This window comes from Neovison vison, chromosome 11 (assembly GCF_020171115.1).
Source record: "Neovison vison isolate M4711 chromosome 11, ASM_NN_V1, whole genome shotgun sequence".
Classification (NCBI taxonomy): domain Eukaryota; kingdom Metazoa; phylum Chordata; class Mammalia; order Carnivora; family Mustelidae; genus Neogale; species Neogale vison.
The window spans coordinates 35904035-35931962 of NC_058101.1; the positions used below are offsets into that span (position 1 = coordinate 35904035).

The window sequence follows — 27928 nt, forward strand, 5'->3', positions numbered from 1 at the left end:
CAACCAGAACAAAAACAAATACACAGAAACACTGGCAGAAGAAAAAGATGGGAATGTGGTTATAAATCCTCAGTGTGGACAAGGAAGGTTATTTTGATTCTTCCTGTTTGTATCTTGATATCTTTGTTAAAGGACTCCACTTTCCCGGGATAAAGGGGGATTAAACTGGTTTATATATAGGGCTAGTATTGATTGGGGAAAGAGGATTACCTTGAAGCTCATCTATATATGAATATTTAAAAAAAATAGAAAAGCAAGAAGAACACAGGTATATGTATCAAAAAAGTTCAAGTTAAAAGGTTATTATGGAAACAAAAAGGTTATTATGGAATTTGTTGTATTGAACCTCTTGTGACGGTAAATAGGTTAAAATTTTTTAAAAAAATTAAAAATAATGAGGATAATGGGAACGAATTAAAAATAAAAGTAGTATCTATGTAGTATACAGGTTTTAGGGCAATACCAGGAGCTTAATATCTTCTTTTCCCTTGATACTGGGGTTTTACAGTTTTATGGGGACCCTGTGGTAGTTGTCCTCTTGGTTTTTGTTTTGTTTTCCCTCTGGCTGGCTTTCTGGGTAATTGCGAAGATCCTCTGGATTTCAGAATACTATGTGGCAAGGAAAATGCATCTAAGACATTAACAAAAACTACAAATTCCAGAGTTCTGGTCACCACCTCCAAAAGAGAGAAAATAAAAAATCATGTAGAAATCAGTACTTCTGTTTATAAAGGTACCCTCGCTGTTTCTGCTACTACAAGAACGAGAAAAGCAACACCAAGAATAATAAGATGTCGTCATTTCCTGTGCTACTGCCAGCAGCAGCAAAAGCATCGGATGCCTCAGACACTGAAGTCTTTACTAATTTAATAAATGACACACCGTAATTTATTTATCCATATACATTCGGAACCATCCTGGAAAAGGAGAAAGCATAGTCTATGAAATTATCAAAATAACTTGGACATGGCTGTGACTTTGAATTCTCACCGTGCTTTCAGAAGCAGACGTTCGGTCATCTGTCTTCATCATGGAAAACTGCATGTCGCTAGGCTCTGACCTCACTGGTGTCTGCAGGGACAGAAATATTATCACGAGGAATAAGTGCAACACTTAAATTCACTCTGAATTTATAATAAAACCAGTAACTTGCTTTCACTTCTGTTATACCTGAAAATCCCACAGCTACAAACATCTGGAAATGGTGGATGATATAGAACACATGTCTTATTAAATAGAGAGAAAAGTTTGAAAGAAGGCAAGGAAAATTTCCAGGGAAAATAAGCAAAGAGCAAACCACAAACCAAGTATGTGTAGAAATTGATGCTGTAGCTATCCAGAGCAGTTGGTAAGGAGACAATAAAGAAGCCTATTTGACTTGGGCTGAGCTTTGGGTCAGAAAAAATACTGAAAAGGTTCTTTTCATTTCAAAGACCTTCCTATCTTCATTATGATCTGAAGTTCATATTTATACTTTGAGTGGGTTAGAAACTCCTTGGAGTGTTTGTCAAAAACAAATCCAAGGACTCTTCCAAAGCAATAAAAAATTTCTACAGACAAGCCCTGCTGAAGAGGAGTTCACAATTCAAAATGAGAAAAGTCACAAGACATAACACATCAAGAACAAAAGTCAGCAGATCTAAGAAACACAGAACTAGCAGAGAGACACTCCGCTAGACACTTTAAAAATGACCAAAGATGTAAAGGACTCATAAGTATGACAAAAGACTTAAAAAAAAAAAAGTCCAGACATATTTTTTTAGAGAACTACAAAGTACTTTTCTTTATTTATTAAAGTACAGCTGACTCTTGAACAATGTGGGGATTAGGGGAGCTGAGCCCCTGAACAGTTGAATATTCACATATAATGTTGAGTACCCCCCAAATTCAACTACTAATAGCCTACTTTCACTGGAAGCCTTACCAATAATATAAACAATTCATAGACATTTTATATGTTCTGTATATCTCATACTGTATTCTTACAATAAAGTGAGCTAGAGAAAAGAAAATGTTATTAAGCAAATCATAAGAGAAAATATATTTATGGTATGCATATAAGTAAATCTCCACAGTTCAAACCATGTTGTTGAGGAATCAACTCTTTACTTGACATACAATATGCTATTAGCTTCAGGTGTACAACACAGTAATTCAATATTTACATACATTACAAAATGACCTCTCCCATGGTAAGTCTAGTTACTATCTCACCATAAAAAATTATTACAATATTAATGACTATATTCCCTATCCTGTATATTACACCCTCATGACTTATGTATTTTATAACTGGAAGTTTGTATCTCTTAACCCCATTTGCCTATTTATCCAAAGTACTTTCTAATAATAAAAAGCAGAATCATTAAGATTAAAAAAAACTTAATAAGATAGATGGCCAGATAAATTTGAAGAAAGAGTAAGTAAACTGATTAAGTAAATAACCCAAGAGATTGCACAGAATGACAAAAAGATATGAAAGAGAGATAAAGAGGGGCACGTGGGTGGCTCAGTTGGTTGAGCATCTGACTCTTGGTTCCACCTCAAGTTATGATCTCAGGGTCATAGTCTCAGAGTCATGAAACTGAGCCCCAAGTTTGGCTCCCCATTCAGCAAAGAGTCTGCTCCTCCCTCTGCTCCTCCCCCGGCTCTCTCTAAAATCAATCAATAAATTTTTTTTAAATTTTATTTATTTATTTGACAGAGAGAGATCACAAGCAGGCAGAGAGGCAGGCAGAGAGAGAGGAGGAAGCAGGCTCCCTGCTGAGCAGAGAGCCCGATGCGGGACTCGATCCCAGGACCCTGAGATCATGACCTGAGCCGAAGGCAGCAGCTTAACCCACTGAGCCACCCAGGCGCCCAATAAATAAATTCTTAAACAAAAAAAGAGAGATAAAGAGGTAGAAGGTCCAACGTATGTCTAACAGATACTCCAGAAGCACAGAATAGAAAGGGCAAGAGGTAATACTGAAAGAGATAATGACAGAATTTTCCAGAATTGATGAAAGACAGCAAACTTCAGATTTAAAGAACAAGGCAAGTCCTTAGTAGGATAAATAAAAATAAATCCACACAAGAAACACTGGAGTGATCTGCAGAGTAGTAAATTCAAAGCAATTCAGAGACAACACAAAATAAAGCAATACTTTTCATGTATGCTTTGTTTACCACAGGACAAATTAGAGAGTATACCTAATTCTAGAAGAATACTTCTTAGAGATCAGCAATGGGAAATAGCTATCTTGTATGTAAATAACAACTGAATGTAGTTATTTCCTAGGATGTGATGTAGCAAAATATTGTAAGGTCATGTCCTGATTCAGTGGAGGAAAAAAATGTCAATATCTACTGATGATGTCTGATATGGATACAAGGAAGTGAGTGCAGAGCTAAAGCATTTCAACTTGCATATCTACCATTCTAACTCAAAATGGCACCAAAATAGAATGTCAAAATTTTAGGTTTCTAGAAAATATTTTTTATACTAATTAATCTTAAGAACAAGTTTAATCATGGGGCGCCTGGGTGGCTCAGTGGGTTAAAGCCTCTGCCTTCGGCTCAGGTCATGATCCCAGGGTCCTGGGATCGAGTCCCACATCGGGCTCTCTGCTCAGCGGGGAGCGTGCTTCCCCCTCTCTCTCTGTCTGCCTCTCTGCCTACTTGTGATTTCTGTCAAATAAATTAAAAAAAAAAAAAAGAACAAGTTTAATCATGCTATGGTTCTACTCAACATGGCTGAGTAACTTCTGCCTAACTTTCAGAGCTGTCCAGATACAGAAACCAATGTTCTTCTTCAGTCTTGTTTTCTGTAAATTCTCAAAACTCCTATCTTCAGTAGGCCAATCATGAACAAGCTATGAACAAGCTAGAAGTTCTTCCTCCTAACTCTGTCCATGTCGTTTTGCTAGGGTTGAACAACAGACTGTTAAACATCTTACAATATCCACTTAAACAAATTTCAGTAGGGTACACAATTACAGAGATGATATTTGCGGCTTCACTGGCAGCAGTGAAGTGTGACTATGTGACTAGGTTCTAGTGATATGGATGGAAAAAATAAATGCATCTTCTAGACGAGGCCCTTTAAATATCTCTTGCACTCGACTTTTTTTCTTCCTTCCCTGGAGGGGAAATGCAGATGTGGTGCAGGTAACTATGCAGAAGAGGACAAAACATCCTTGCAAAAGGCAGAGCAATGTGATGGAAGGAAGCTGGGACTATGTAGTGCCTTGTGAAGCAGAGATGAACAGATGATATGCCCACCTGTCTCTGTTCCATAAGGAAGAGAAAGAGGAAAAACCACCCAAACTAGCATATTTTTAGAGCCCTTGTAATTTTGGACCACTCTGTTACAGCAACTTATCCTACACCTTGACTGATTCAGATTGTCTGTCTTTTAAAGGTTCATAATCCAACTTGCATTGGATTATGCATCTCAGATATTATGAGATGCATCTCAGATATGGGACTTGTAAGCTATACCAAAAGATATGGCAATCATGGTATAAGGTTGTGTGTGTTTTATCATGATTAGTTCTGTCTTCTTGAGAGTAGGAACCTATGGTTGGCAGCTTCTAAGATGAGCCACAGTAATCCTCACCTTCTGTGCAATCCCCCTTCCTAGCTGAATGTGGGCTGGACGGGACTCACGTCTACATAACAGAATATGGCAAAAATGATTTTGAGATCAGGTTATTTATTAAGAGATTGTGGCTTATGTTTTAAGTGGCTGCTCTCCTTGTCTTACCACCTGCTATGTGGTGAGGCACTCTATGGAGAAATCATGTGGCAATGAAATTAGGTGGGTTTATAATCAATGGCCAGAAAGGAACTGAGATCCTAAGCCTAACAACCTGTAAGGAATTAAACTCTTGTCAAGAACCATGCGAATGAGCTTAGAAACAGACTTTTTTCCCAGTCAAGCCTTCAGATGAGACTCCAACCTTGACCAGGAAAATGCAGGCTTGTGAGACCTTAAAGCAGCTAGGCTACATCTGCATTCCTCATCCATAAAAACTATAAAACAAGAAATATATATTGTTTTGAAACTGCTAGGTTTGGGGGGTAATTTGTGATGTAGCAATAGAGAACTAATACAGGACCACATTTCACATTTTTTCTTAAGTACATAGCACAGTGTCATATACCTAGAGGATATTCAAAGAATTTGCTAGTCATTATAGTCCTGGCAATACTAAGTCATATGCCAAGTGGTCCAAAGTAAAATTTATCTACTAGTGAGATTATGTAGTAGCTACTGGCAATACAAATTCCCTCAAGGAGCCGCTGAAGATCTATTCAACTGGGAAATTTGAACAATAGTAAGCTTTATTCCTAAAACTAAATTTAATAAGGATTAGCTTGGAAGCAATTTAACACACCAGTTAAAGGCATGGGCTTTAGAATCAGGCAGACCAGACTCTGAGCCCAGTTATTAACATTTATATTATGACTATATGCATATAAAATCAGAGTTATCTCACAAATATACAGCCTAGCTATAACCACAGAGCAAATAATTCATGCCAATACTAGGTAATGGCAAATGTACAAAGGAAGATATTTAGATAAAGGATTCCTAGGAAAGAAAAGTGTTCTAATACCTAAGAAGAACAGTTTTTGTTACTTTGGAAAGGAAGTTATTGCATACAGATCCCACACAGAGATTTTAAAATTTCACAGATTAGTTTGGTAGACAAACTTTATTTCAGGGAAAATTTTGAATACACCAGACCAAAGATGATACGGAATTACCTGTCTTATCGTGTCACCTTCCTGATTGCTAACGGTAATCATTTTATCTTCACCACCTAAAGCAAGCAGATTTTCTGCATTCCAACATCCGCATGTGATTCTCTTAGTATGTTTTCCTGGAAAAGAGATGATTTTTGTACAGACACGTGGGTTTCTCAAAAAAATTAAAAGATCTGTGCTGTCAATCTAAAAGTCTAGGTAATAGGGGGCGCCTGGGTGGCTCAGTGGGTTAAAGCCTCTGCCTTTGGCTCGGGTCATGATCCCGGGGATCTGGGATCGAGCCCCGCATCGGGCTCTCTGCTCGTTGGGGAGCCTGCTTCCTCCTCTCTCTCTCTACCTGCCTACTTGTGATTTCAGTCTGTCAAATAAATAAATAAAATTTAAAAAAAATAAAAAAAAGTAAAAGTCTAGGTAATAGGCTGTCGATATTAAACAGACAAGGAATGCTAAATCTCATCAAAGTAGTTAGCATCTAAGCAAACTTATTTAAAAGTCATTACCAAGTTCTAAAGCAATATAACGGTTTTCAACTAGTTAGATGGGTATGAGCACAGGCTCTAACATGAAGAGATACTCAGCTCCTGGACAAGTTTGTTAGCTTACCATATAACCAAACCATATAATAATAATGTCTTACCACAAGCACTAAATCCCAAGGCACTCAAGTTACTTTACTACACTCAGTTTCACAGTTGGTAGACACCTTGGTATAAACAGATTCAACATTCAGTTTGGGTTACTCATGTAAAACTAGAACACATTTGATTTCTGGTCATACTGAGGTGCAAATCTGAATGTACCTTATTAAGACTGGTGTGGAGAACTGAGTCACTTAACTAGGAAGTGATACTAGATGGAAGCGATAAGTATCAGGAGACTTTCACGCTGAGGAATCTAGCCAATAAAAAACTGTATTTTGGGGGGAAAATCATATACTTGACACCGGGTGCATTTGTTGAAGGTCCTAGGACAGATAAATCCTTGAGTCTCAAGATTCATTTTACAATGAGGAGTGGATTGGTCAAGTCTACATATTCTGGAGCTAGCCTGCTTGCGTTTGAATCTCAGCTCTTCCACTGACTATAAAAGCTACCTGACATTTCTGTTCCTTAGTCACATATCCATAAATTGGGGATAATAGTAGGGCCTGTCTCATAGAATTGAGGATCAAATGAGTTCAGGCATTTGGAAGTGCGGCATACAGAAAGTGCTAGAGAAGTTTAGCTATTTTTTGCTGCTTTTTGAGAGCAAAGACCACATTAATTTTATTCTTTCTTGCCCTTACAGAACTGAATACGGTACCGATGCTGGAAGTAGGTTCTAAAGAAGTAGATGTTAAGTGAGTAGACCCTGAGGCCAGAGTCCGGGTGTGTCAGAGGCTCAGGAGGAGGACAGTGTGGCTGGAGCAGAGGAAGGAAGAGGGGCGGAGTCTGAGATGAAATCAGAGTTTGTAAGGCCAGGTCATGTGGGTGTTGGCCGGCCACTGTACGGCCCCTGGCTTTGACCCACTGGAAAGGACTGAGCAGAAAGCTCGCTCTGGCCCCTAGCTTGAGAATATTTTATAATGGGGAAAGAGCTGGAGCAGGGAAACCAGTTCCAAGAGCGCAGAAATGAACGTGGAAGATGTGCGGGGCTCTACACACAGTGGTAACAGGAGAGACGGTGAGAACAGGCTGGATTCTGGAAATATCTGAAGCAAGAGCCTACAAGATTTTCTGGCAAATTAGATGAGGAGGGTATGAGAAAGAGGAGAGTCAAGGAGGATGCTAAAGTGTTAGCCTCAAGATCTGAAAGGATGGGATGTCATCAACGGTGAGAGGAGCAGCTGGGGTTAAGAAGGGCTTTAGAGATACGAAATTTCAAGTGTTTACTGGACATCTTGTCAGAAATGTTGAATAAGCAGTGGATACAGGAGTCTAGAGATAGGAAGAGATCAGTATGGGACTGGTCACGATTTGGATGGCATTTCAAATCAGGAGATCAGGGCACAAACGTGAAGGGACCATTCAGAGAAGATGCTGAAATGGAGGAGAGTTTGGTGATCATAGATGAAGGGACTCGTGTCGTACTTTGCACTGGGCCCCCAGAGATGCACATTAGGAAGGGAAGAAGAGTGCACAAAGAAAGGTGGGGAAAAGCCAAAGACAAACTCTTCTTCCCCCTTTCTGCATACCTCATGGCCTCTTTGTTTCTTCCAGGGCTCGGAACTCAGGTTAGCCTTAACATCAAGAACAGTTAACCTGTTTTGTGTGTCTACTTACAGTATTCTGGGCACTTTACACATACTGACTTATTTAAATAATATTAATTCACAGTTCATCTACTATGGTAACCGAAGTTTGAACCATGTTATTGGGAGACTGGCAGTTAATTAAACCATAGTAAATGAATAATATAATAATAATAATATAATATAATAAAATAATATAAGAGTCACACAACATGAGAACTGCCTATATGTGGTTTAGCTGAAGGGAGTAAATCAGTACAAGACGCAACAAGGTTAACAGTTTTTAGTTACTGTGAAATGCTGGCAGCTCATGGTACCATGGAGGGGCCCTCTAGAGTGGAAAGCCTTGGATTTAGGAAAGTGAGTTATTTAAAAGGAAAAAAATCAGAGCCACAAATCATAACCAACTCTGAGAAAAGCAGCTATATATTTAGCTAAAGGACCTAAGACATATAATTGACCTGAATAATCTCCTCAGGCCCATTTTATAATAAATGACTGAGAAGAGACCCAATATTCATATTAAATACAAAGATCACCTATAAAATTAAGTATATATGACAAATACTTGACATAACATAATTATGCTTTGACAGATTATTTTCTTATATGTTAAGTGTCAGACTTTCTGGGGCCTGTAAGTTAACTGGTAGGGTGTTCCTACAGATGAAGGGGGATACGCAAAAATGCCTAACTGAGGTTAAATAGTCAATTTATGGTGAAAGTTGATTTCTGTAACTCAAAATATTTTGTTTAGGTTTTCAAATGGATCAATGGCATTACCTTTTGGCTGGAGCACCAAAAATATAAATATTAAAGATATATATGTATGTGAAAAAAATTGAAAAAAATTATGTGTCCTTAATTGAAAGGCACTTTCTCAAGTATTCTGAGGACACTCTTATCTCAAGAGTTTAATTCCTTCCTTAGCAATAAATTATAATTATTTGGCCACCTGGGTATAATTAAGCCTACTAGTTTCACCATTCACCAGCAGGATGTTATGATAATTGAAAAGAATCGATGTGTTTCTTCTTGGGTGTTCAGAAGGCAGATGATAAGTGACCAGAGACTGGGGGAATCAAAGAGTCTGAATCAAGGTCAAACAAGGAACAAACACCCTCTAGTCATATACCCTGAGGTTCAATATAACTCGCCGTGCACACTCAGTTGGTGTTTGGAGAGAATAAGAGGTCAGAATTAAGAATCTAGATATATTCTGACCAAAACAATCACCAAATGTTTCAGTCCATCTACTAACGCGCGGATATACACAGCACCGTCTATCTCCTGTCCACAGGTACAATCTGCTATTAATGTCCTGGTGTCTAAAGGCACAGGCTGACCTTAGAGCAACTATTCTGTGTGGCCTGGTAATTCTTCATAAACAGTGAAGAGGGATCGTGTAGTTTAGCTAGCTCTGAGGCTTACCCGGGGGAGCTTTACTACTACACAATTTCCCTGGCGATATCAGAAAAATCTGAGGCATAAAACATTACATTTATGTAAAGCATCTCAAATACAGAGCAGTGTTTTCAGCTATAACCTACCCAGCACAGGAATCTTTCGAGATGTCTGACGATTATAAATAAGCAAATTTCCTTTAACGGTTCCAACGGCCAGGAAACTTCCAATTTTTGACCAAAGAAGGAAAGACATTTGATCCCTGTAATGTTAAGATATAAATCACTAAAAAACTCACAACATAATCTCCAGGTAGTTCTTTTAAAAAGTATTTCATGAATAATTTTAATATCTACTTAGAAACTGAAGTACAAAATTAGAACTTACTGCTTTAGGACAAAGACTAAGGGCTAAAGGCATTTTGGAGAAGCTATAAGATGATGTTATGTCAGTGAGACCTAACATACATATGTAATAAATACAAACTCTACTTCAGTCATGCTGGAATCTCAAAGGTCATAAAATGAGTCATGATGAGACAGTTTGGTCAGCCTGATAGTTGTAAATGTGGAAAAATCTTAATGGATGATGATGCCACATGCTTTAACAACAATAACAACAAAAAAGTAGGTTCCAGGGCGCCTGGATGGCTCAGTCCATTAAGCGTCCAACTCTTGATTTCGGCTCCAGTCATGATCTCAGGGTTGTAAGATTGAGCCCCGCATTGGGCTTCACACTGGGCATGGAATCTGCTTAAAAGTCTCTCTCTCTCCCTCTCCCTCAGCTTCCCCCAACCCCTGCTTAAAAGAAACTAAAAAAAAAAAAACCTAAAAAAAAAAAGTGTTAAGTAGAGTCCTCTAACATACTACATTGGAAAAATCACTGGGAATTGATCACCTTAAATAGGACATATCTTTTCCAGCTCTGTCACTTTTTAAAGTTTTTATGTAAATTCCAAGTAGTTAAGAGTATAATATTAGTCTCAGGTGTGCAATACAGTGATTCAGCACTTCCATACATCACCCAGGGCTCATCATGACAACCACACTCCCTCATCCCCATCACCTCTCTTACCACTACCCGCCATCATCTCCCTTCTGGTAACCATCAGTTTGTTCTCAACAGATAAGAGTGTTTCTTGTTTTGCCTCTTTTTCCCCCCTCCATTGCTTGCTTTGTTTCTTAAATTCCACATAAGAGTAAAATTGTACAGTATTTGTCTTTCACTTGCTGACTTACTTCACTTAGCATTATACTCTAGCTCCACTAATGCTGCAAATGGAAAGATTTCTTTTTTATGGCTGAGTAATATTCCATCGTCGATATGTGTGTATATATCTGTGCATATACCTATAGATATACACATATGTACACACACATGCGTACATACATACTACATCTTCATCCAGTCATCAGTCAAAGGACACTCGGGCTGTTTCCATAATCTGGCTACTGTTGATAATGCTGCTATAAACATCAGGGTGCATGTATGCCTTCAAATTCATATTTCTGTATCATTTGTATACTAGAGTAGTATGATTGAAGGACTGAAGGGTAGTTCTTTTTTAACTTTTTCGAGGAAACTCCATACTGTTCTCCAGAGTGGCTGCACCAGTCTGCATTCCCACCAACAGTGCAAGATGGTTGCCCTCTCTCCACATGCTCGCCAACACCTATTGCTCTTTGTTTTTTATTTAAGCCACTTTGACAGGTGTGAGTGACAGATCCAGCCAAGCACCCCTATGGTGAATGATTTTTTAAAAATGTATTGTTTGATTGGGTTTGCTAGTATTTTACTGAGAATTTTTGCATCTATGTTCATCAAGGATATTGGCCAATAGTACTCTTTTTTTTTTGGTGGAATCTTTATCTGGTGTTGGTATCAGGGTAATGTTGGACTGAGAATGAATTTGGAAGTTTTCTTTCCTTTTCCTTTTCTATTTTTTTGGAAAAAATATATATATATATTTATTTAAGATTTAGTTATTTATTTGACACAGAGAGATACAATGAGAGAGAACACAAGCAGGGGGAGTGGGAGAGGGAGAAGCAGGCTTCCCACTGAGCAGGGAGCCTGGGGCTCGATCCCAGCACCCTGAGATCATGACCTGAACTGAAGGCAAGTCACTTAATAACTGAGCCACCCAAGCACCCCTATTATTTGGAATGGTTTGAGAAGAGGCATTAATTCGTCTTTAACTGTTTTATAGAATTCACCAGTGAAGCCATTTGATCGTGGAGTATGTTGTGAATTTTTTGATTACTGTCTCAATTTCTTTGCTGGTTATTGGTATGTTCAAGTTTTCTATTTCACCTGTTTCAGCTTGGGTAATTCATTTGTTTCTAGGAATTTAATCATTTTTTCCAGGTTGTCCAATTTGTTGGCATATAGTTTTTCATAATATTCTCTTATAATTGTTTGTATGTCCGTGATGTTGGTTGTTATTTCTCCTCTCTCATGTGTGATTTTGTTTATTTGGGTCCTCTCTTTTTTATTTTTGATAACTCTGGCTAGAGGTTTATCAATATTATTGATTTTTTTCCCACAGAACTGGCTCCTGGTTTCACTAATCTGTTCTACTGTTTAAGTTTCCAAATCCTTTATTTCTGCTCTAATCTTTATTATTTCCTTCTTTCTGCTAGCTTCAGGCTTCACTTTTTGTTCTTTTTCTAGCTCCTTTAGCGGTAAGGTTAGGTTGTCTATTTCAGATTTTTCTTGCTTCTTGAGGTAAGCCTCTTTGATATATGTTTCCCTGTTGGGACTGCTTGAGATGCTGCAGCTCAAAGGTTTTGGACCATTGTGTTTTCATTTTCATTTGTTTCCATGTACTTTTTAATTTCTTCTTTTATTTCTTAGATGAACCACTCATTGTTTAGTAGCATGTTATTTAACTTCCACGTATTTGTGGTCTTTCCAGGTTTTTTCTTGTGGTTGACTTCTAGTTTCCCAGTGTTGTGATCAGAAAAGTTGCATGGTATGACTTCAATATTCTATTGTTAAGGTCTATTTTGTGACCTAATATGTGATCTCCATTCTGGAGAATGTTCCATATGCACTTGAAAGAGTGTGTATTCTGGGGCACCTTGGTGGCTCAATCAGTTAAGCAAGCGACTCTTGATTTTGGCTTAGGTCATGATCTCAGGTTTTTGAGATTGAGCCCTGTGTTGGGCTCATCCACTGAGCATGGGGTCTGTTTAAGATTCCCTCTCTCCCTTAAAAAAGAAAAGAAAGAAAGAAAAGAATGAAAGAATGTGTATTCTGTTTTAGGATGAATGTTCCAAATATATGTTAAGTCCATCTGGTCCAGTATGTCATCAAGGCCATAATTTCCTTGTTGATTTTCTGTTTAGATGTTCTGTCCATTGATGTAAGTGGGGTGTTGAAGTCCCCTACGATTATTGTATTATTGATTAGGTCCCTTATGTTTGTTATTGTTTTATATATGTGGGTACTCCTGTGCCAGGTGCTTATATATTTATAATTGTTATATCTTCTTGCCCCTTTTATTATTCTTTGTCTTTTGTTACAGTCTTCGTGTTAGAGTTTGTCCAATATAAGTATTGCTCCTCTGGCTTTCTCTTGACATCCATTTGCATGATGTTTCTCTATCCCCCTCACTTTCCATCTGCAGGTGTCTTCAGGTCTAAAATGAATCTCTTGTAGGCAGCATATAGATGGGGGTTTTTTTTTGTTGTTGTTGTTGTTTTTTACATGCACTCTGCTATTGTGTTTTAGCTGTTCTATCCTCCAGTCATCTGCAGAAGCTCTCCTTACTTGCTAAGTAAGCACTCCTTACTTACATTAACATTAACAAACCTTAATGTTTGGTTCCTGATCTGAATGTGGTGAGTTTTAACTAGGTGTGCTTTTAGTCTGATTATGAAATGAGACCTGTCACCACCTCCACCAGAACTAAGACCCTGCAACACTCTTTGGCTAGGAAACATGGTGTAGGCAGGGGTTTGTGCTGGTCTTCCGGGCAGGGGTCTGGTACGCTGGGACTGAGGTAAGCATCACTGAGAAAAGCAGTTCCACCAAAGCACAGGGATTGCTTAGTGTAAGCAAGTTAGGCAGCCAGTTTCCACACTGCACTGCTTCTGCAGGTGGCTCTGTGTTTATGCTGAGCGGCAGGAGAGGGAAATGTGCTGACCTGCTCCTTTGTTCCTGGGGAGGTGTCTCCATGAATAATATCACTCAGGGACATGTTCTGAGAAGAGCAAATAATATCCCCATTTTGTACCCCAGGGTCTCTTGAGATGTTGTTTCCATGCTGTACCTCCCTGTCATCTCACCAGGAGTGTGGCAGTGCCTATCTATCCTAGCCAAGCCCAGTGACATTGAAAACTCCAGGCTTTAAGCCCCACTGGTGACAAGAATTCATGAAATTCAGATCCTCTCACTTTCCAGGCCAAAGGCTTTGGGGAAATGTTCTACATCTGTGTTCCTCTGTGTGCTCCGCTCTCTGTTGCCCTTCTCTGCAACCATGGCTCCTTCCCCTCTACAGCAGCCAGGATCTGTTTCTTCACCATGCCTCCACACTTCTTACCTTCTTCAGTATGGTCTCTTCTCTCCCTTTAGTTGTAGAGTTTGTCCTGTCAGTCTTCTGGTTGACTTCTGGGGTATTTGGGATGATTTGATAGTTATTGAGCTGTGTTTGTAGGAGGAGGTGGGCCCAGGGGTCTCCTACTCCACTGCCATCTTCCCGTCTCTCCCACCTCTGTCACTATTAAGATCGGCTCACTCAGAAAGAGGTAGAAAGCACATTTGTCTACCACCAGTTCTTAAGTACATTCTAAGACCTACTGGTTGAACTTTTTTTTTTTAAGATTTTTATTTTATTTTATTTATTTGACAGAGATCACAAGTAGGCAGAGAAGCAGGCAGAGAGAGAGGAGGAAGCAGGCTCCCTGCTGAGCAGAGAGCCCGATGCAGGGCTCGATCCCAGGACCCTGAGATCATGACCTGAGCTGAAGGCAGAGGCTTTAACCCACTGAGCCACCCAGGTGCCCCTACTGGTTGAACTTTTATATAGTTCTCTATTAAATGGAATCAGGACTCCTGGGAAATCAGACTCCTAGCTCATTCTCTAAATGGAGGGAAGAAATCACAATGGGTATAGAAAAGTGGTTGTGAAAATCCAATCCCAAGACCAACAGCATCACTTGGGAACTTTAGAAATGCCAGTTCTCTGATCTCACCCCAGCCCTTCGGAATGAGAAACTCTGAGGGTGGCACCCACCCATCCGTGTTTCAATAGGCACTTCGATACAGCTAAAGTTTGAGAACCACCGATAAATCATTTACTGTTTACAGAAAGCAACGCTGCCCTCAAGAAAGCTGATAATATGGAAGCCCAAAAATTCACTTAAAGTATAAGAGAAGTTTGGTTGCAACAACAGATAAATGTAATAACATATTCAGTTAGAAAATTACTTCTAATAAGTACTAATATCCCAGGCTGCTGGGTTTAATCTATAAAGTGTATGTTTTTAAAAGACCAATATACTTGTTTCTCTATCTGTTTGAGCAGGTGTGACAGTCATGAGAATATGCCTCTTAGGTCTCTAGTTATGGAAAGTGTAACTGATGAAGGCCCCCACTGGAATCCACCACTTTGATGTGCTAGGGCCATGCTTTCCCATGGACTGTTCCCCAGACAGTAACTGAGTGGGCAGGGATACTCTTGAGGCCCATTTCTGGGAAACACAGGGTTCCACTGATGGGTACCTCTGGCTTAAAGTCTCCTCGGAGGCCTAGTTGAACTTAGAATTGGGCTACAGTATAAGATGCTTCTACCCAATGTTTCTTCCTTCCCTCTCCCCTTTACAAGGATCAGACATGCACTGTGGTCTGATGGCTTTTCTAACCTGTCCCCTCTATGTTTCCTCAGAGGCATTTCCTATAATAAATCTCACATGCTCAATCCTATTTGGGATTGAGAAAACATGAATAGAAAGAATCGTGAGCAAGATAAATAGCGCCAGAGAGAGGGGGAACTGCATGAGAAGCACAAGTCATGATCAGCACCAGCGGTCACACTGAGTAAGAGCAGAGTGACAACAGTCCATTCCATAGTCTATCGTTACTAACAGTCACACAACAACCAACTAGAAAAGGAGTTAAACAGTGTGTTCCAAGAAGATCAAGTAACCAAATATCCTCAAAAGAAGAACCAGCTGAACAGACTCCATCTTCCTTTTCTTCAGAGAAAAGTCCTCTAGAAGGCCCTACAAATTACTATAAGATGCTATGGCACATTTAAGTTCCCAGTAATGCTCGCAGATCAGGACAATATATAGGAATTACATGTACTTTTGGCCAAGTTAAACTTAAAGAATATATTATTCAAGGGAAATGCACGTGGCTACAAAAAAAAAAATGCAACCTGTATGAAAGGCATAGGCTTAAGAAAGTCTTGCTGATAAGACAAAGGAAGATCAATTAGGAAAGAAGCTGGGTAGGCTGACCAGTACTCAGGTCTGAATGGCCGTGGGAGAAGGAACCATGTCCCAGAAGCCAACCACAAATTAACTGACTGATGAATGTGATGCTGTATTTAGTGTTTTCTCTGGAAAGACTGCTGTATTCCAGGGACATAACTTTTTTATGTCTAAGGAAAATCAAGGGAAGTACCACTATAATTCTAAGAAGTTATAAAAATACATGCAGTAAAAATTAATCCACTCAATTCATTGTGTTAACATAATAATTTAAGATAGTTAAGTGACATTGTAGTAAGTTTTGCAATGATTGTACTTGAATACACTTTGTGTATTATTTAAGATGTTCAAAGGGCTCAAAAGAATAAATTCCAATTAAATTTCTAAATGGAATTTAAGTTTCTCAAGGAAATTTGTTAGCCAAATGAATATATTTTAAAAAACCTGATATTCAAAATCGTGTTTAAGTATCTTAGTATAATATTGACCTTTAAATTAAAAAACAAATATGAAAAAAAACAAATATGGGGGTGTGACTTTGTATATACAAAAGTCCTTTAGATATTAAATATTAATATAAACTAATAATTAATTGGTTCCACCTCGATAATTACAATAACATCTACCATTCATTCAGTTCTTAATTTCGTGCCTGGCCATGATGCACAATTAAACGTCCCAACAACTCTGAGATGATGTGAGGAAATGGGATCTGTGGGAAGCTGGACAGCAGAGGCAGACATACACCAGTCTGAGACACCTTGGATTAATTATGCATTTTCCCTGGGTGAGCATGTGTTCTCACTGATGCTGAATTTGGTTCCAGAACCAGTACTTGGGCGCCTGGGTAGCTCAGTGGGTTAAGCTGCTGCCTTCGGCTCAGGTCATGATCTCAGGGTCCTGGGATCAAGTCCCGCATCGGGCTCTCTGCTCAGCAGGGAGCCTGCTTCCCTCTCTTTCTCTCTCTCTGCCTGCTTCTCTGTCTACTTGTAATCTCTCTCTGTCAAATAAATAAATAAAATCTTAAAAAAAAAAAACACCAGTACTTGAGGTTTATAAATACTTTTTGAACTGAAGAGCAGAGTATGTAAAATCTTTCTAAAAAGTGACACATACCCAAAGTGTAAAAGGACAGAGCAAGAAATTAAGGTTCTCAAGCCTGAAGACTTCACGGTGGGTGGGCAGTACTACCCGTGAGTGCTCGCCTCATGCGTCAATCTGGAGGGTTAAGAGAAACAACGCTAAGGTCACCTTTGGTCCTGTTCTGCATGGCCACCTGGCTTTCTCTGGGTTGTTACTCCTTGGCAAACTGGAAATTTACAGTCTTATCTTACAACCTGTGTGTGGTATCTGCATGTCACGTGACACCATGAGGCAGATATTATTACACACATTCCATAGAGATGAAGAAACTGAGGTCTAGAGAGAGGTAAAGCAACTTGTTCAAGTTTGAACGGCCAAGTTTTAGTTGTAAATAAATGTTTCTATTCCAGATGTTAAAGTGGTTTCTATTTCAGCAGAGATCTGTAATTTCTTCCGTTTGCCCACTATATTTTCCATTTGGGAACTGTCCTACCTTTACCCCACTCTTCACTGCTGGGATTTTTAATCCCATGGCCCCGTCTACCCTACTCAGAGACCTTTTGAGTAACCGAGTGGACACTGGTAAGGTGATGGGGATACATTCTTCTCTTTGGTGTAACTTGCTGTGAAGATAAGCCAATAGTTGGCAGCAGCATGGAGTCTGACTTAGAATAAAGTCAATACAGAGAAAGGAAAAGCTCAGAGATGGAGAGAGAGTCCTGACTGCATCCCTAGAACCCCTAGATCCAGCAATGCCTGAGGCCAATCCCATTTCCAGAATTTTCCATATGTTTTGTCTCATCTTTGGACATTTTAGTCTGTTCCAGCGAAAGCAAATTTTAAGAAGCTACTTGTATCTTACAATCCTAATAATTTATTCTAATTAATTGGGCAAAATCAATAGGATTATATGTTACAATAAAAAAAGAAATAAACTTTCTTTCGTGGGAAAGCAACTCGCAAATGCATCTTTTATAATAACAGCAGTAAGTATTGTTAGCATCAGACCTACAAATAACATTTAAAAGTGAAGATTTAAAATAAAAGTTATTCTTACCTCATACCACTGTCTAACTGGCTGGTTTTATTTGTGTTGGCATCCCATAGATAAATGCAACTAGATTTCTCAGCAATCACTGCTAGGATATCTCCATCTTTGTCCCAATCCATAGCAACACAGTTACTTTTAAAAAAGAAAGCAAAATATCACTATACATTTTCTTAAAGTAAGGGAAAGAAATTTAAATGCCTATTTACAATTTTTATCTACAATAAAATCATCCAGTTTTGAATAGGTCATAAACTTCCTAAAGTGAGAACTACAACTCACTATTCACTGCTTAGATAACACTTTTTTTTTTTTTTTGAGAAAGAGAATGTGCAAACAGGGAAGGGAGGGGACAAAGGGAGAGAGAGAATCTTAAGCAGATTCCACACTGAGCCCCCGATGTGGGGCTTCATCCCATGATCCTGAGATCATGACCTGAGCTGAAACCAAGAGTCGAATGCTTAACCAACTGAGCCATCCAGGTGCCCCCACCAAGTTAAATATTTTCTTGTTGTTGAGGGAATGGGAAAAAATTTTAATTCTATTTTAGATATCATTTATATATACTACACTAAATATAATTACATCTAGTAAGTTAGCAGATTTTCTTAGATCCTATAAAGAACCTGGTCTTTTGGCAAAACAAATCCATCGTGTACCTCTACAAAGGAATCACATTTGGAATCAAGAGGTAATTTGTTTGACCAAGTGCTGAAAGGTTATTTCAGATTTACAGAGAGAAAAAGAAGGTACTGATAAAAAATGAGTTTCATCTAGTTAATTTGTGTATAAAACAGAACATGGCTGGGTAGATATGGGATTGTAAATAATAGAAAACCTAGATTACACATGTTATTTCATTTTATAGCATCTTGTTTTCAATTCATGCCATAATAGATTAAGAGTGATTCAACTAAAATGACTTTAGAGTTATAAATAGGAAATACTTTTTAAATATGATATTGTTTAAAATTATTTCAAAGAGCTTATTACAAATCAAAAACTTCCTTGAGGATTAACTTTTTCTTCTCTGATGTTATTTTTCACTTTGAGAGACTCTGCTCTGGGATATTGGCTAAGCCAAACTCAGATTAATAAGACAATAAACTATGACAACTGGGAGTTACTTGGTCATTTTTTTCCTGAAATGTTAAAATATGTTTGGGGATCTTCATTTTCTCTAGTATTTTCAGACCCTGCTTAGAAGTCTCTCTCCCCGTCTTCTCTGCTCCCCATTGCTGGCTGCTCAAAGCACACACACTCTCTTAAAAAAAAAAAAGTGTTTTTTTTAAAATAAATTAATTTATTTATTTTCAGAAAAACAGTATTCATTATTTTTTCACCACACCCAGTGCTCCATGCAATCCGTGCCCTCTATAATCCCACCACCCGGTACCCCAACCTCCCACCCCCCCCCGCCACTTCAAACCCCTCAGATTGTTTTTCGGAGTCCATAGTCTCTCATGGTTCACCTCCCCTTCCAATTTCCCCCAACTCCATTCTCCTCTCTAACACCTCCGTGCTGAGCATAGAGTCGGCTTGGGATTCCCTCTTTTTTCCCTCTACCCCTCCTGCTTATGTTCTATCTCTAAAAATAAGTAAATGAATATTAAAAAAACAAACAAAGCAAATCCCTTTGCAAAGGAAGAAAGCAAAAGAGATAGATTATATATGAGTTGTAAAACTCTATTTGATTACAGCTTTAAGGCAATAATACTTTTTTTTATCTTTTAGGAAACAATGTTGAAAAATTTTTCGATCTCTGTACTTACCCAGATAAGTTGATTTCACTTCTTTTTTGACCATGGCGATCAAAGATTTTCACAGTATGATCAGCTCTAAAAGTAATTATAACATAAAAATATAATTTAAGTGTTTCTTCTTATAAATGTATATTAAAAAACTAATCTGACATCCAAGTAATTTCAGTGTTCTCACATGACAGTTTCATAATTTGTATCTACAAAGTTATTACCAGGGAAAAGATTTTATGAACTGTGATATTAGTGGAAGTGAATGTATCATTTTCCCCACTATACAACCATCACACAAGAACTACTAAATAAATGGCGGGTTATGCAGGCATACAACCACCTGAAATCAGGATGATTGACTTAAAATATTCACTGATTTCTTACCCTGTTACTGCAAGGTAGTTTCCTGATGTTTTTTGCCAGGTGAACTGTATTGGTGTGCCAAGCCAAGTCTTTTCCAGCAGTGAGAAAACACGCTAAAAAGATAAAAGTAATTTTTATATTTTCCAAACATACAATTTAAGGGTTGGTCAAAGACATCAAAACGTGATCTTGAAAACAGTAGGGTTCAAGATGGTAAAAGCTTATATTAGAGCTTATCTGGAAAAAGTCAACAACGTAGGACAAAATGACTAATGGGATCAACCGATCAACAAACTTCTACAATCTAGTTGTTTGTATGGACAAACAAAAAACTTTGTATGAAGTATGGACCTCAATACACAGGTAAGCATTTATTATATATTATAAATATATTATTATAATATATAATATATTTATATTATAATTTATATTAAAAATAATTTTTAATATATTATAAATTATAATATAAATATATAATATATAAATAAATATATTTAAATATTATAAATTTTTGTTTTAAATGTTTTTGAATATTAATTTTAGAAATATTACAGTTTTAATATTTTATATGCTAAAGTAAAATAATTTAAACTTGAATTCAGCTAATAATCAGTAGCATGGACTTGTAAAAATTTTTTATTTAAATTCAGTTAATTAACATAAAGTGTATTATTAGTTTCAGAGATAGAGGTCAGTGATTCATCAGTCTTATATAATACCTAGTGCTCACTACAGCAGGTGCCCTCTTTAATGTCCATCGCCCTATGTTCCCTATGATTGAGAGTCTCTTATGGTTTGTCTCCCTCTCTGGTTTCATCATGTTTTTCTTTTTTTCCCCACTCTTCCTTTATGATCCTGTTTTGTTTCTTAAATTCCACAAGTGAGTGAAATCATATAATTGTCTTTCTCTGATTGACTTATTTTGCACAGCATACTACACTCTAGCTCTACCCATGTTGTTGCAAATGGCAAGATTTCATTCTTTTTTTTTTTTTTAAAGATTTTATTTATTTGACAGAGAGAAATCACAAGTAGGCAGAGAGGCAGGCAGAGAGAGAGAGGGGAGAAAGCAGGTTCCCTGCGGAGCAGAGAGCCCGACATGGGGCTCGATCCCAGAACCCTGGGATCATGACCTGAGCCGAAGGCAGAGGCTTTAACCCACTGAGCCACCCAAGCGCCCCAAGATTTCATTCTTTATGATGGCTGAGTAATATTCCATTGTATGTATGTGTACATACATACATATATATTTCTTTATCCATTCATCTATTGATGGACATCTGAACTCTTTCTGTGTTTGGCTATTGTGGACATTGCTGCTATAAACATTGGGGAATAGCATGGGTTTTTAATTTTTATTTATTTTTATTTTTAAATATTTTATTTATTTATTTGACAGACAGAGATCACAAGTAGGCAGAGAAGCAGGCAGAGAGAGAGGAGGAGGCAGGCTCCCTGCTGAGCAGAGAGCCCGATGTGGGGCTCAAACCCAGGACCCTGGGATCATGACCTGAGCCAAAGACAGAGGTTTTAACCCACTGAGCCACCCAGGCACCCCAATAGCATGCATTTTTTAGATTAAACTTAACAAAACTATCATTTAAAACATCTTAACCATGAAAAAAATATAAACTACTTCATTCAAAATTTTCTTCCTTTACACACTACTTATATTTAGTTAACCATTAAGTGTTTAATTTAGCTATTGGGTGGACAGTCTATCAACTGAAAAGCCTTTCTTTTCACTCAGTCCAGAACTGGGGTATCCAATTCGGAAGCCACAAAACAGAGCTGAACTTGAAATTTTATTGAGGGCTTGAAATGTAGGTAGTCTGAATTCAGATGTGTTGTAAATGTAGAATACATACGCCTTTCAAGGAATATAAAAAAAGGAAACTATTCCACTGATAATATTTTATATTGATTACATATTGAGATAATATTTTGGAAATAGTAGATAAAACAAAATAGTATTTAAATTAATCTTACCGGTTTCTTTTCAAACATTTTAATGTGGCTACTGAGAATTTTAAATTACAATGACTCACAGGAGATTTACATCAAACAATATTGAACTAGAACAATTAACATACAGCTTGAATGAAAAAATTTAGATTTTAATATTAGGTTAAGTTATAAACATATCTAGGCATATGACGTTTACACAGTACTACAGGAGGCTTGGGGTTTGAGTGGCCACACAAAACTCATCCAATGCTTCAAATTAAACACCAAGGGGCACCTGGCCAAATGTCAGGCTCTTGATTTCTGCTCAGGTCATGCTCTCATGGTTCTGAAATTGAGCCCTGCACTCAGCAGGGAGTGTGCTTGAGATTCTCTCTCCCCCTCCTTCCTTGCCCCTCTCCCTGCTCATCCATGTTCTCTCTCTAAAAATCATCATCAATCTTTTTTAAAATTAAACACCAATCAATAAGAATTCCGTATGTTAAACAGATGAAATCCACCTCTGTTGGAAACAGGAGTGTCCTATAATCACCAGTGCATCCACGTTTTGTGGAGCTTGAAAACAATTTGAAGGTGGCGGGGAGGGTGGGAGGCGGGGAGGGAGGGAAGCACAAAGGCATCTTTTGCAGTTCTGTGACCACAATGACGCTGGAACCCCCTTCATGCCAGTGAGGGATCCTTAAACTTAAATTTCATTAGCTTCATGGTAGACCTCTCCTGGCTGTGATCTTACACATCTTTCTTACGCAGGGTTACATTTACATGCTTCATATACATTATGGTGAAAGAGTGTAGCTTCACAACCAGAAAACCAAGGTTTGAATTTCGCTTTTTACTTCTCAGCTGTAGGGCTTAAAACAAGTCGCTTAAATAGCCTCAAGCACAAAATTCTCCATTGTAAAACAAGAACAATTATCTCCTCCATTCTGATACTTCATAAATTGTGAAGCGCTTTTGAAATGTTATGATTACCAGTCTGTCAATTCCAACTGTCACGCCAAGAGCCAGGAGGAATCATTAGGACTTAATTTTTAAATCGAACTGCCGTTTCCTTGCCAGATCAGGGCGGAGAGCTTTTGCTGTCATAAAGCAGCGGGTTTTGGAAATGAGCTGCAGCCAGTGACCCGGGATGGGGAGTCACCAGAAGCCCAAGTGTAGGAACGGTGCGTGCCCAAAATGCTGCTCTCGAGCGGACCTGCGTGTTCAAGTGCAGACTTCTCCGCGAATTATGGACATTAGCCACTGAGTGATTTGTACATTCAAGTAGTCACAAGCCATACAACTTGACATTATCCTTTCGGAAGGTTCTCGCTGTTTAAGCGCTGAGCAGCCGCGCGGCTTGCCAGGGGCTCAGCCGCAGGGAAAGTAGCAGCTGCGATGCAGTCAATTCCGCTGCAACCCTCCAAGCATACCGCTCTCTCCGCGGTGCGAAGTTCGGGGGCCTTTCTGACCCAGTCGGCTCATTTCAGGCCGTGCCTTCAACTCCGTTCGCGGTCCCAGAAATGGGGCCTCTCTCTCCGCCTTCTCCTCCTCTCCAGTTTTCTTTCTTTTCCCCTCCTTCCTTCAACGTCGCCCCCGCTTTTCCCCCTCCCCGGTCATCCAGCTCTCTTCCCCATTCCGAAAGCACTCTGGAGGGGTGGGATGGGGGGCACAGGGCCCTATCCTCAAAGTGATGCTCAGCGGACTACGGGTCAGTGGTCGCGTTTTCCCGCCTCCCCATCCCCGAGTTTGTAAGTTATTTACCTTCATCTCAAGGCTCGAGCGGCCGCGCGACGTAACAAATACGCAGGCGCACCTGGTCTGCTCCAAGAGGGCTAACGCGTTCCCGTCACCCAGGAGACCGCGCGAGCAGTGACCAATCGGCGAACACCAGCTGAAGGGCGGTGCTTCGCAGGAGCCTCCGCAGGGAAGGGCGGGAGGCGGGGGACTGGAATCACGTGACGCCGACAGCGTTAGGCCCCGAAAGATTGCGCGTCTGGAGGCCCTCGCTTCCTGGTTGGGCTCTGATTGGATGAGAGCGAGGGACTCGCCCGAGAGAGGTGGGCTCTATGAGCCCGGAAAGGCGCCTGCGTAAATCTCGCTTTCTGGTTACTAAGCTGCCAAAGGTGGCGGGAGGGGGCGCCCAGAATCAAGGAAACGAAGAGGAACTGACAGTTGGAAGAACCGAGAACGGCAATTTGCTCTTGGGGCAAATACTCTTACACAGTACGCGCAAAGAGGACTTGGACGGGCCCATGTCTCAACTCTTTTTTACCTTTCCAAGCTTCTGGGCTCGAAGAAATAGGATGTGAGAAGTAGTTCTTCCCCACCCACACCCCCCAGGCGTTAATAGGCCAACTAAATTGGGCAAGAAAAATGAGCACTGAGCGCTTCTCTCTTTAGACTTTGGACCTGGCAGCTTTTCCCTAAATATTATACCCTGCCATAGATTTGTGCTTATCTAGTCCTGATTTTAGTAACTTTGAATGCTTTCTCGTTTTTCCTGTTTGGTCTAGCTAAATAAGTCAATTTTGTTGGCCTTTTAAAAAAATGGATTTTGGTTTTGTTGATGTGATAAGCTTAATTGTGTCCCTTCCAAAAAATATGCTGAAGTCCCTGATAAACCCCTGGTACTTGTGAATATAACTTTATTTGGAAATAGGGTATTTGCAGATATAATTAAGATGACATTAGCATGGCCCTAATGTAATATGATTTATGTACTTACAAGAAGAGGGAAATTTGAACACAGATGTACAGGGAGAATGCTGTGTGACAACAGAGGCAGAGAGTGATGTAGCTATATCCAAAGAATGCCAAGGATTGATGCTCACTTCAGAGCTAGGAAGAGGCAAGTCATAGTCCCTCCTCCCCACCCCCCACCCCCGTTTGGGGGGGGGTACAAGGTCCTGAAACACCTTGAAGTTGGACTTCGAGCTTCCAGAACTGTGAGATAATAAATTTCTGTTGTTTTAAGTTACATGGTTTGAGGTATTTTGTTACAGTAGCCCTAGGAAACTAATACAGATTTTGGTACCAGGAAGTGGTGTGTTGCTAAAACAAATACCTAAAATGTAGTAATGGCTTATGGAGAGAGACTGGTAGGATTTTGAGGTACTTGGTAGTAAGCGTAAATTGCTTTGAAGACATGGTTGGTTGAAATATGAACATTAAAGATATTTTGAGAGCTTATACAGGAGAGCTATAGAGGAAGTTTCCGGGTTTTTTAGAGGTTGTTATATATAGATACAGATATATCCTATAGGTTATATAGGTTGTTAGAATGTTGCTGAAAATATCAACAGTGCTTCTGGGGAGGCCTCAGATGGAAATAAGGGACATGTTACTGGATGCTTGTTATAAAGTGGTAGAGAATTTGGCTGAATTGTGTTGGGTGGAAAGCAGTATTTGTAAGTGATAAACTTACATATTTAACTAAGGAGATTTTCAGTTAAGGTGTTTGAAGGTACAGCCTAGTTTCCCCCTGCTGCTTAGTGAAATGTGAGAGGATGGAGATAAGATGAGAATGAACTGTTAAGCACAAAAGAAACAGCACTTGATTATTTGGAAAATTCTCCAGCCTATCCAGTTAGCATGTTCTGGAAACAGGGCTAAGGGTATGGATACAAAACCATTTAGTAAAGAGATTAGGCATGTGACTTATGAGTCCAGTCAACCATCTCAGCAAAAACAAAGATTAGTGAACTTCAAGCTATGGCAACTTAAACAACCCCCCTCCAAAAAAAACCAACAGCCAGGCACTGAGAGATGTATAGAGCATCACAGAGTTGTGAAACAACTTCAGGAGCCCAATTTGTGTGTAACTGGAGTCCCAGAAAGGAGAGGGAGTGGAGGAATAGAATATTTGACAAAGTAAAGGTTGAAAAAATTTTCCAAATCTGATGAAAATCCTAACCCCACAGATCCAAAAACTCAATGAACACTAAGCAAAAGAAACATGGAAAAAAAAAAAAAAACCTGTGATGAGAGAAAATCTTAAAAGAAGCCAAGTTAAGAAGATAAATGCATAGAGGAACAAAGATAAGAAAATGAGTAGACTCCTTGTTGGAAACCCTGCAAGCCAGAAGACTGTGGAACAACATACTAAAGTGTGAAAGAAAAAAGTTATCCACACAGAATTCTATACTCAGAAAAAAGATCTTTCAAAAGTGAAAGTGGCCAACAAACTGAGTCCAGCAATATTTATTAAAAAAAAAAAAGAATGTACACCATGACCAAGTAAAATTTATCCAAGAAATGCAAGCATAAGTCAGTATCTTAAAATCAGTTAATACAATATGCAATATTAATATAATAAGGAACAAAAAATGTATGATCATATTAATAGACAAAAGAAAACCACTTGACAAAATCCCCAGCCCTTAAAATTCAATACTCAATAAACTCAGAATGAAATGTATTTTCCTCAAACTGAGAAAGGTCATCTGCAAAAAAACCATATAAATAACACTATACTTTATGGTGAAAGACTGAATGCCTTCTCCCTAAGCTTAGGGAGTAAAAGGGATAACCACTCTTGCCACTTCTACTTACCATTGTATTAAAGGTTCTAGCCAGAGGAATTACTGAAGAAAAGATAATAAAGACCATCTAGATTGGAGAGGAAGAAGTAAAACTATGCAGATATCATAAATTTGTACAGAGAAAATTCCAAGGAACCCATTAAAAACCATTATAATAAACTAATAAATGAGTTGAGCAAGTTTGCAGGATATAAGATCAATACAGAAAAAGTGAATTGCATTTTTTTATTCTAGAAAGGAATAATGCAAAAGAAAAATATTTTTAAATCCATAATAGCAATAAAATAAAACAAGGTACATAAATTTAATAAAAATACAAGATATATACACTAAAAACTATAAAATTTGTTTAAAGAAATTTAAAAAATAAATGTGCATACATGCCACCTTCATGGATCAGAGACAATATTCTTTTTTTTTTTTAAGATTTTATTTATTTATTTGACAGAGATCACAAGTAGGTAGAGAGGCAGGCAGAGAGAGAGAGAGGAGGAAGCAGGCTCCCAGCTAAGCAGAGAGCATGATGCGGGGCTCGATCCCAGGACCTTGGGATGATGACCTGAGCTGAAGGCAGAGGCTTTAACCCACTGAGCCACCCAGGTGCACCAAGACTTACTATTCTTTTTTTTTTTTTTTTTTTAAGATTATTTATTTATTTATTTGACAGAGATCACAAGCAGGCAGAGAGGCAGGCAGAGAGAGAGAGAAGGAAGCAGGCTCCCGGCTGAGCACAGAGCCCGATGCGGGGCTCGATCCCAGGACCCTGGGATCATGACCTGAGCCGAAGGCAGCGGCCCAACCCACTGAGCCACCCAGGCGCCCCAAGACTTACTATTCTTAAGATAGCAATATTCCCCTAATGTATAGATTCAATAAATCTCTATTAAAATCCCAGCTATCCTTTTTGAGGAGATTGAGAAGATGATACTAAAATTTGTAAGGAATTTCAAGGGACTCAGAATATGCAAAACAATCTAGAAAAAGAAGAACAAAGTTGGAAGCCCCCCACTTTTTTATTTTAAAACTTAAACTGCAAAGCTACTGTAACCAAAACAGTGTGTTATTATCATAAGGATAGCTATATAGATCAATGGAACAGAATCGAGAGTCCACAAATAAAACCATACATTGGTGTGCAATTGATTTCAAAAAGGTTGTCAAGACAATTCAATGTTGGATCCCTACCTCACAGAATATGCAAATATTAACTCAATTAAAGAAATAAATGCAGTAGTTAAAACTAAATATTCTTAGAAGAAAACATAGGAACTTATTACTTTAGTTTAAATGATTGTTTCTAGGATATGACACCAAAACCACATATGACAAAAAACAAAACAAAACAAAAACTGTGGACTTCACAG

The 27928-nt window shown here is 38.7% G+C and overlaps 1 protein-coding gene across 1 annotated transcript in view; it reads right to left on the reverse strand.

The window, feature by feature from the left end:
* The window catches only part of WDR19 (WD repeat domain 19), a 94055-nt gene extending 70200 nt beyond the window's left edge, over positions 1 to 23855 (reverse strand). Inside the window, exons 1-7 of the mRNA XM_044224494.1 lie at positions 23785 to 23855; positions 20098 to 20189; positions 19732 to 19797; positions 17969 to 18094; positions 9535 to 9650; positions 5755 to 5870; positions 991 to 1071 (exon numbers count right to left, since the gene is read on the reverse strand). Coding sequence (XP_044080429.1) covers positions 991 to 1071; positions 5755 to 5870; positions 9535 to 9650; positions 17969 to 18094; positions 19732 to 19797; positions 20098 to 20189; positions 23785 to 23790 — 603 coding nt within the window. The 5' untranslated portion in view covers positions 23791 to 23855. The remainder of the gene's footprint in view (positions 1 to 990; positions 1072 to 5754; positions 5871 to 9534; positions 9651 to 17968; positions 18095 to 19731; positions 19798 to 20097; positions 20190 to 23784) is intronic.
* Positions 23856 to 27928: the final 4073 nt, after the last annotated feature.